Raw genomic sequence first — 10,515 nt, forward strand, 5'->3', positions numbered from 1 at the left:
AATAAACCGCCGCTATGATGAAAGCACAGATATTCTTAGTCTCAGGTGATTACGCACGAATGAAAACATAGCTATATGGAAATTATTTTCCATGCCTGTCAAAAAAAATAATCCCTGACTAGCAAAGATGTAATCCAAAAAATGTAGCCCATCCCCACTTTTACAAGAAGGGATGGGAGGAGGTGTGGGGAGTGGAATGATAAGCTTCCGTGTCTGCAGCTCCACTGGACGGCTGCCAGGGACTTTTATTTTTTTTTGCCAAGTCCAGTTTAGAGAACATTACGATGTGAAAAGTGCACGATTACCTCTTTTATCAGCTATTAGCAGATAGGAGGGGTTTGATAGTCATGCTGTTCTGGACCGAGGCAGCCATTAAAAACACAACGTGCTTCCTAGAATGACATGACAGCCAAAAGAGGCTAATGGGACGAATACGCATATAATTAGGGAAATTGCACTTTTATTTCTCAGAATTACGGTTTTGTCTGACTCACAGCGTCACATGAGACAACAGCACATTGCTGCACACCAGCAGTTAGTGACCCGAAAACAATGAAAGCAAGAAGGAGCGAACAATGATAATTATATGAGCAACTGCCAGTGTGACAAAATCCATATTTAGTATTATTGAGATGCATGCATGGACATAATAATATAATAAATCAAACTTTTATAGGTACTCAAAGATGCTACAAGAGACAGAGACAAACAGAACAGAAAATGCAAAGACAAAACAAAGAAACAGAACATTTCTGGTAACAGAACGACAGCCGTGGAGTGAGTCATAGTGGAAGATGCGAGTGCAGAGGCGAGTTTGAAGAGGTGCGTCTAATAACTAATAAGTTCCACACAACTGTCTGTGTTTCACTTATTGTTTAAGTCTCCCTCTGCATTAACACGTGTTTTGTTTAGTGTCACTTCACTCGGACGGTTGAGAGTTTTACATTTGCATCGTCACACATTCTTGGTTGATTTTGAAGAATTTGAAGTTCATTGGCTTTTTATTTTGTGGTGGGGAGCAATAAAAAGATTATTATTGTTATTTCTGAAAGTAATATTCAACATTCAAGACATTTTTACTGACATATGCACAGATACCAGTTATTACATACGATGAAAAGCTTATTTCCTAATATCTTGCTAATGACATTTATAAAAATAATTGCAGCATGTTTCTTTTGTTTGTCAATAAGTGTGACCTCGCTGTAACTTAAACACCAATAACAGGTATTACACTGACAATGCATCCCAGTTCTGTTGCTTAACTCCAGGGAGCGTGTCACTAAGGGGGGGGCGGGGGGATGGATCACGTGACAGTGCGCTCCTCTCGGGGCCTCGTGGAGCCATAAAGGGCCCGCTGTACCTGTCGTGCGCTCAGGTCGGCCCGGTTGCCAGTCTCGTCTCGTCTCCTCTCCCTCTCTCTCACACACACACACACTCGCTCTCTCTCGCTCTCTCTCTCTCACACACACACACACACTCTCTCTCTCTCTCTCTCGGAGCCCTCTGATTGGCTGCGCGCAGAGCACTCGCTCTCTCCAGCCCACCCACCGGCCGATTATAGAGACTCTTGCAGACTTCTCTCTTTCCTGCCTTGCATTGAGTCTGGGACCTGGCCCCGGGGCTGATCGTCTCTCTCTCACACACACATACACACACACACACACACACACACACACACGCATACGCGCACGCACACGCAAAGGAGAGCGCGCGTGCGCACACGCACGCACACACACCATGGCAGCTACCCACAGCGAGTACAGAGGCTACCTGCGGAACACCGTGGACATCGAGGCGGGGCAGCACCGCTTCCACGCGGGGCAGAGCTCGGAGCACACGCACCGGCCGCTGCTCTTCGGGACCCTCGCCGTTATGGGATTGCTTCAGGTGGCTTCCAGCGTGGCGATCTTATTGCACCTGACGGGTTACCTGCAAGAGGTAGGCTCCATGTGCGGCCCGGGGTGTTTGCGCCATGAGACACTCAGGGCGAAGTCATTCAAGCTTTTTGTGGGTTCCGCGTGTAAATATTGATCCGCAAAAGCAAGTGAGTAGTTCTCTGCTGGCGGTGCAGAAGAGTTGAGATAGTGCTGCGGCATTTGCGCAATTTCTGTTTGCTTTTTATATAACGCCATAAAGTGACAGATAAGTGAGCTTCCTATCCGTGTGAAGTCGGCGGCGTGCGCCCTTCAGAAGGAAAGAAGGTGTAATCTGCACAAAGTGAAATAGAAGAAAAGAAAAGCGTAAAAAAAAAAAAAGAAGCCATCGAGCCACTTTTGCACTTTTTGTGCGCCAAGATTCCGCGCACTCGTTTGGCGTGTCTTTGAAGACGCGAGGCAGTTAGAGCTCACTTCTTCTCCTCGCTGTGCAAACACCTCGAGATAACATCTCTTAAAAAAAAAAAAAAAGCCCGCGTGACATTTTCCAAAGATTAGTCATTTCAGGAAGATATTTCTCTTCTTCTGCAGGCAGCTCGCAGGAGTCAAACGCATCGATAACATCTCCTTTTGCGAGATGTCATGTTTGCACAAAAAAAACAAAAAAAACCATGCAGATGTTTTCACTTGAGCCTGCCGGGCCGCGCTGTTCCTCCCGCATGTTTACATGCCGTCGGGGGCGTGTATTTGTAATTTATCCGTGTCATAAGTTGTAAACTTTCGAGCGTAAGCAGAGCTGTTTTCAAGGACTTTTTGGAGGCAAAGGCTGTCTGGCAAAGCTCAACGATCCTCCTTTTTTTTAGGGGAGGGGGGGGGGGGGGGGGGGGCGCAAATGCCTTCCCTTCCAGCTCATCAATGGCTCTGATCTTGCAAAAAAAAACAAACGTATGCTCTGCCATAAATGTTTGTGTTACTCTTATGGAGTTGAATGATAGTCGTGTTTCAACAAGCCAAGAGAAGCCAAAGAGAGCCGACCGCATCCCCGGATGCTGCAAGTTCACCTGGGGAGCATCTCTCTCTCTCTCTCTCTCTCTCTCTCTCTCTCTCTCTCTCTCTCTCTCTCTCTCTCTCTTTCTCTCTCTCTCTCTCTCCCCCAGTGTTTGTGTGTTGCATTTCTTTGGCTTGTCTTTGGCATAAACACGCTGCTGCAGTGTGGCGGTAGTGGCGAGTTATGTTCTGGATGTGAGCCAGAAGAAGGGAAACAAAGTAAAACAAAAAGAGGAGGGGGATGGGGAGTAAAACCCTGTGAAGAGAGACATGTCACGGCTCTATTTGTGTTTGTGTAATCACATGTGGGGTTTTATCTGATGGAGTGATGAGAGGGAATGCGTTCAAAGTGTTCCTCGAATACCCGGCGCCACCAGATGCCTTCAGGTTAGCAGGAGATGGCAGCCATTTTTTTTTTTTAAATGTCAGCTGCATGTGGCAGCACATTCAGCGTGAGTCAGTGGTTGTGTGTGTGTGCGAGTGTGTGTGTGTGTGGACGCTCATCTGCCCCTCCTTCACCACCTGTACAACTTCCTGGAGATGGTGTGGAGGAGAGAGCCGAGGATGTACACATCGCCTCGTCAACAACAAACGCTGCTCTGATTCGTGCATCAGGCCCTCAAAAAAGCCACCGCGGCCATTTAAAAAAAATCTTTCTCAAATTCATCAGCTGTTAAATTATTCAGCGTCAACAGCCAAATGAGAACCAGTTCTGCTTCCGCTGCGATGGAATGCATGTGGAAAATAACTAAACCTCCCTCCCACACACACACACGCAAACACTGAAATGCCTTCCTCTAAGTGTTGTCAAATATTCCCCCCCCCACACACACACACACACACGCCTGTCAGGAGGGGAAATTGCTGGTTTTTAGGACGGCTTAGTGGTGTTGTTCTCCACGTGGACCTCTCTAACCTCTGCTCCTGTGTGTGTGTGTGTGTGTGTGTGTGTGTGTGTGTTTCTGTCTCCAGGTAGATTTGTCCTCAGCCCCACATCGGCCAATAGAGGTGAGTGTGACCTCTGGTTGACCCCAGGCAACACAACACGACACGCCCTCTGACCCGGAGCACAGTCCACTCAGATTGCATTTTAAAAGTCTATTCTTCCTGCTATGACACACACACACACACACACACACACACACACACACACACTGTAACTGTCTAAATCATCTTGAAATAGCCATTATTTAACTGTGAACAGACTTTTGATTGATGGAGTCGTTGACGCGTCGCTGAAACTAAACAAAGTTGCAGAGCCAAGCAAAACATCTCGGAGGCCAAGAGCAGGCTGTTTTTTAACATACAGGTATTTCTGCTGGCAAAGGGAGGGAAAGTACCGGTCGCGCAACAACTCTGCTTTTGTTTCTTTGGAACAAGAAGCGTCGAAACGTCGTAAAATAAACAAGATAATCATCCGACAGAAGCCTTGATTTGCAGCGCACACCGCAGCTTCTGCACAGCACCAAACCCCCAGGTGGTGGTTAGCAGGCTGGGAAAGAGGCCTGACCACAGCAGGAAAAACACCTTTCTGCCTTCTTTTTTTTTGTTGTTATGGGGCCAATTAGCTCCTTTCCCCAAAACGAGCCTCATCGCTTCCTGACACCGCGCACAGAGAGTCGTTTACTGCATCCGCTATCGGTGAGTCACGTTGGCGACAGCGGTTTCCTTCCATGATCGGCGGTGGCACGAGGGGAGTTATAAAACAGGAATGCTTCATCGTTGGGAGTCGTATGTCTTGTTTTTTTAATCCCTTTTTTTTGGAAGTCGCCGCCCATTTTTTGGCACGGGTTTTTTGCCAAGCTAGTGCAAAAAAAAACAACCGACAACAACAACAACCGTAGAACCAGGAAGTGAAACAACGCAGAATAAAGGGACTGCTGTGCTCCGCTGGTGTTTGGTTTCCCATAATGCTTTAATTTTCTTCTCGTATTTGTGTTTTGCTCCGGGTATCCCTGGCGGAGCGCTTCCACAAAACCACCCAGCCGGGTCCTGCGCTGAGAGGAGCTCATTGTGTGTCGTTAGCCCCTCCCACGCTCCGGCTGTTTCCCATGGAGCGCAGAGGGAGGCGTGCTGGGATCTTTTACGAGGTGTCGGGGCGACAGGCCCACCGCTCGTGCTGTGTTAGGGTCAGACCGCCGGCCCTCCTCCGCCGTCGGTTCAGGGGGTTTTGCTAGATAGTGAGGGGGGGGTCAGGGGGCCTCAGTGGTCAGCTGTCAAGCCCTCAAGTCCGGCTTTGAAGTGAGATAGAAGGGGCCGATACGAGAACGCCACGAATCACAGACATCGGACAGACATCAGATCCGGGTGTCGGCGGTCTGACTGATGTGGTCGCCAAAAAGCACAAAAAGGGAGGGGCGGGGGGGGGGGGGGGGACGGTCCGCTCTGGTGGCCGAGCCCTCGAGCGGGTGTTCTCGCCTCAGAAGACTCCCACTCATCGACATAATGGAGATGTTGAAGGACGCGTGCGGCGCGTACGCCAGTTAAAGGGCTGCGCCGAGGCCCGCGAGCGTCGAGGCCCGCGAGCGCCGCGGCGTCCGCGGAGATGTCGCCCTTCACGCAGCAGCGGTTGTCGCAATTTAACTCTAGATCACCCTGCGGACCAGGAAGCTGCCGACCTGCAGCGACTTCGTCTAAATAATCTCGTCTCTCCGGGCCCGAGGAGGTCTGACGTAATCTCTCGCCACGAATCTAGATGGATCCTCCACGATGGAGGGGCCCAATGGAGCGCGCGTTCACGACGACTTTGCGGCCCTTGGTAGGGCGACGTTCACCCTCGGCTCGTTGCAGGACGCGGCGCCGTAGGCGTGTTTGTGCGGCGAGTTGCTTTTGGAGGATCGACGGTGCTAATCTTAGTCTGAGAGGCGTGTAGATTAGTCTGGATTTGGCTTGGGAATACACGCTTCACACTTCTCAGGGATGTTGTGAGCACAGCGCAGGTGCAGCGTCACAAAACCCTGTTGATGCTTTTTAGTGGGACCGGCCCTGCAGGGGAGTTTGTTGTAGCTCAAGGGCACTGTGTGTGTGTGTCTGTGTGTCTGTGTGTGTGTGTGTGTGTCTGTGTGTGTGTGGGTTCTTTTTCTTTTTTTTTAAAAAGTGTTTTGAACAACACTTTCCATTTCTCCTGTCTCGTTCTTTTCTTTTTTCATCCCTCACCTCAGAGTTTAGGGTGAGACGCTATTGCCGGGATGCCTGAGATTATTGCACGGGAGGAAATTTATGAAACCATAAAAGACATATACAAAACATATATATTCACCTCTGCTGTACGCACGCACACTTAAATTAAAGACCGTACTTGTTGCATCCAAAATTGTGTCTCGCTTGAAACATTGCGAGCCCTTTTTTTTCCCTCCCAAGTAACTAACAAAGCTGTACAACTTTAAAGAGATCATGTCACTTACGTGAGTGAAAGATTATAGGTAGAGGCAGAAAACAAAACGACCTGATATTTTAATCTCATGCCAGATGTGTAAGAGACTTGGCAGCTCCGGCTGCAGAAACTGTTTACTTGCTTGGAAACCATGTTTTTCCTTGAGTGTGTGTGTGTGTGTGTGTGTGTGTGTGTGTGTATACGCTCCGTCTTGCCCCGAGGAGGACAGCTCAGCTCAGGGTGTGTGTGGCGGTCGTCGGCGGCCTTGAATAGAATCAGCTGAACGCGGTCCAGATACTATCTGTGCCAAATCCGCGAGGAGCGCAATTTATCTGAAAGGTTACACTCACCAGGAGGCCTCCTGCCTTCCCCCTCCTCCCCCCCCCCCCCCCTCTCGAGTACGACCGCGAGCGTAATGAGAAGTTAGCGGGACGCGTAATACACACAGACGGCGTATATGATCGTCCCGCCACTGCGTTCACACGATCCCCACACGAACCCACGGATATTCAAAGAGACAGCTGGGAAACAAAAAAAAAAAAAAAGCTGTGGTAAAACACGTCAAGAGCGTATTGTTGCTCCGAGGAAAAGTTGTTTGTGGGTACCGGCCAGGTTAATTTTTAATTGCGGGTGTAAGTTTTCAGTTTGGGCGACTTCTCAAGGAAGGATACCACACACACACACACACACACACAAAGAAAGTGATGTGTTTTTTCTTGTGTTTTTTTGTGTTTGTTCAACTGTTTTCTTCCCCTCTTCAGGAAGTGCAGACGGAGCCGGTGCTGAACGCGCTGAGAGACCCGAAAAAGAGACGGTGCAAAACCTCCAGAGAGAGCCTGCCGTCTGCGCATCTACCCATCGGAGAGACCAAGGAGTACTCAAAGAGTGAGTCCAGTGGGACGAGGCATCCACGCGTTGTTGCACCGGGAAGAGTCACCGCCGCATGGCACTTTCTGAACGATACGTTCGGGGTGAACTTGGTTGGAGATTCACTAAATGACTTCCGAAACATTTATAAGCAGTGAGCTGCGTCGAACTGAACTATCGTTACCTCGCCATGATGCAGTATCGTCCCGATACTTAAGTCTCGATGCGATATTATCGCGATACATTGAGTATCGCGATGTAATGCGATTTATTACATTTTTTTTTTAACCCCAAATTGTCCCTAAAGGAAAACGTCAACAAAAAATACATTAATTATTTTATTCTAGGACCAAAACGTTTAGAATTGATTAAATAAAGATCGATACTCGGCTTCTGTGTATCGATACGATATCGCCACGCAAAATATCGCGATACTGTGGTGTATCGATTTTTTTTTTTTCTCGCACCCCTAGCCAACATATGAGCCATCAAGAGTAAAAGTATGAGAGATAAGATAAGATAATCCTCTATTAGTCCCTCAGTGGGGAAATTACAGGATTACATCAGCATTGCTGACAAGTAAATAAAGATACAAATCAAGTAATATAAGTAACTAAACAGTAGAACAGTTATAAAACTAAATTAAACTAAATATACAGATGGAATACAAAAACCTTTTTTTGTATTAGGTATTGCTTGAGGTGATGAATTAATTAAATTATGCATTCATTAATTAAAATTCATTATTATTGTGGACGACAATCAACATTTGTGACCGGACACGATTAAAAGCTGTTTATTAATCATGTCAACAACAAGTACATACTTTTAAGCGGCAAAACATTAGCCGAAGTTTAACACAAATGACCATTTTATTGTAAGCTAGCTTCACGTAATGTGACATTCTGCATGAATACTAACTCTAAAATAACACATATCGCCATGAATTCACTCCTAAACAAAGTGCTTCTATTTATAAAGTTGAATGCAACGTTTGACCCCTCTCGCTGCTACTTATGGGAGTTATTTACCAGCGTGTGATGCTACAGCTACTTCCCGTTTGCGTCTTGACTGGACAGCGCTCCAAATGTTGAGTTTTTTTTTTCTAAATAATGAGCCGATCAACCTGCAACTGGTGTTTTTCTTTAAACCGCTGCTCTTGTTGCCCCGCAGAGGGCCTCACGAAGGCCATCACCATCGACTGGGACGAGGAGCACGGGTACTGCAACAAGATGAGCTACCAGCAGGGCAAGCTGCTGGTGATGGAGTCGGGCTTCTACTACGTCTACGCCAAGACCTGCTTCCGCTACTACAGGCCGGAGGAGAGCGGCTCGGCCGGACTCCCCCCGGTGGACGTGAGCAACACGCAGCTCATCCAGTACGTCTACCACGAGAGCATCAAGCAGAACAGCAAGTCGGCGGTGCTGATGAAGACGGGCAGCACCATGCGCTGGAACGCCACCACCTACAACATGTACTGCGCCCAGCAGGGCCGAGGGGTCCGGCTGGACAAGGGCGACGCCCTGTACGTCAACGTGTCCAACGCGTGGATGCTGGACCCGGAGGGAGAGGGGACGTATTTTGGCGCCATAAAGTTGGGTAACTGAGAAATGAAAAGGCGGGTGTGTGTGTGTGGGGGGATGAGGGAGAGGATGGGGCGAGCGGACATGCTACTGAACATTTCGATATGCAAAAAAAAGAACCACTGTTAGCGACTTTGCCACCAAAAAAAAAAGTCTTGTTCTGGTCTTGTTCACGTGTTTTTCTTCACCAAATTGCCGCGAAATATGAGAAACATAACGGGGTCGTCGGCTTTTTTAACATCTTGTCTTGCTTTTTTCCTCTTTTTTTTATTTTTTTCACCGTTATCGTGTCTGGTGTTGAGAAATGTCGACGCATTGCACTTCATATTCCAACATATAGACTCCAACACAGACGTGTGTTGCACCAATTGAACAAATCACAAGGGAGCAACTTGGGAAAAGTGAGTTTGTCGGCAACAAGTGCAGCGAGGGAGGGGGATTTAGCGGATTATCACAGATTAAAAATCAGATTTTCGTGGGTGTGAAGGAGGCAGGAAGTAACTCGACGGCGTAATTCCAGTCAGACGGTGAGTTATATCACCCTCGACATCTCCGATAGATTCACTTTTGAATCCGACGTTTCTTCGAGCAACGAAAAGCCGCTTCAGAAGACGGTTGTGTGTGTGTGTGTCTGTGTGTGTGTGTGTGTGTGTGTGTGTGTGTGTCTGTGTGTGTGTGTGTGCTCCAACTCACCGGGAAAAACCTGAGAGCGGCCCGCGTCACCGAAGGCGACTACGCGACGTCGTCGTTTTCACGTTTTGTTATGTTTATGACGATGGACAACAGGATGCAGATAGCTGGACTGTCTGACCACGAATCACACGGAGAGACTCTTTGTCGTCTTTTAACGAGAGGAACCGAATTGAGTTTGGTTCGTCTTTTTAACTTAAATTTTGTTTTTCATTTGGCTCTTCAGCGAGGTAAATGGGAATATGCACTAAATATTTATTTATTAGCTATAGAAGTGCAGCGGCGGGGTCATTGTTAAAGTGACCCCCCGGCTGTTAAAAACAACATTTATATTTGATGTCTGTGTGACATTCATTATGCAGCACTTAGAGGAAATAGTAGACACGCTTTTTTTGTAATAAAAACACAGGGGCTTCGTTTTAAATTCCATATTTATGTATCTTGATTTTGACAATTCTGTGTGCACTTGCCTAGCCAAAAGCAATATGGATATATTGTACCTGTAAGACCTTCATCTGACTCCATCTGATAGATTCCTTTTTTTTCCATTCAGTGTTTTTTTTTTATTTATGTCTGTGTATGTTTTTAATAATAAAAAACCCTACTTTTCTAACAGTGTTTCGTGTGTATTGGCGTCACCCGACGCCGGCTCGGTGCTATTGTTTGTGCGGTGAGGAGGATCAGATGGCAGCCACCTTGCGCTGAAACCCGATTTTTTTAAAAAAGAAAAGGGGGCCACCCTGACTGCAATATGCAATTTGATAATCTCCGCAATCTTTGGAAACTTCGACACCACCAGAAAGAAGAAAAAAAAAGAAGCGTAGTCACGCTGCTCGGCCCACCAGCTCATTACACAGATAGCTTGTATAGAAAAGCCGCCCACTGCTCGCTGCGAGCGGCCGCTAACTCGCAGCAGACCTGCCGAGTAAACAAGAAACAGACTGCGCGGGACGGGAGTAATGACGAGCGCCTCGCTGCAGCGTGTCAGCCGGTCTGATCATCGTGGCGATGGCTGTGCCCCCCCCCCCCCCCCCCCGCGGCGCGAGGAACTGGTTTAACCCGTCGGAAACTGGAACCA

The 10,515-nt window shown here is 47.8% G+C and overlaps 1 protein-coding gene across 1 annotated transcript; it reads left to right on the forward strand.

Annotated features, from left to right (window-relative positions):
* The first annotated feature begins 1,609 nt into the window (after positions 1-1,609).
* Positions 1,610-10,009, forward strand: tnfsf11 (TNF superfamily member 11). The gene is made up of 4 exons (XM_068572662.1): positions 1,610-1,941; positions 3,897-3,932; positions 7,059-7,182; positions 8,338-10,009. Exons 1-4 carry the CDS (start codon positions 1,741-1,743, stop codon positions 8,769-8,771), a joined length of 795 nt encoding a protein of 264 aa, XP_068428763.1. The 5' UTR covers positions 1,610-1,740; the 3' UTR covers positions 8,772-10,009.
* Positions 10,010-10,515: the final 506 nt, after the last annotated feature.

The sequence above is a fragment of the Clinocottus analis genome, unplaced genomic scaffold (genome assembly GCF_023055335.1).
Source record: "Clinocottus analis isolate CAN_PGR_092001 unplaced genomic scaffold, fCliAna1.0.p SCAF_12, whole genome shotgun sequence".
Lineage (NCBI taxonomy): Eukaryota > Metazoa > Chordata > Actinopteri > Perciformes > Cottidae > Clinocottus > Clinocottus analis.

What these genes read in the sequence shown, in the direction of transcription:
- tnfsf11 (XM_068572662.1), top strand. Translation starts at nt 1,741, where the DNA reads ATGGCAGCTACCCACAGCGAGTACAGAGGCTACCTGCGGAACACCGTG. An exon ending in CCCCACATCGGCCAATAGAG is followed by an intron (nt 3,933 to 7,058) that starts GTGAGTGTGACC and finishes TCCCCTCTTCAG; the next exon opens with GAAGTGCAGACGGAGCCGGT. An exon ending in GACCAAGGAGTACTCAAAGA is followed by an intron (nt 7,183 to 8,337) that starts GTGAGTCCAGTG and finishes GTTGCCCCGCAG; the next exon opens with AGGGCCTCACGAAGGCCATC.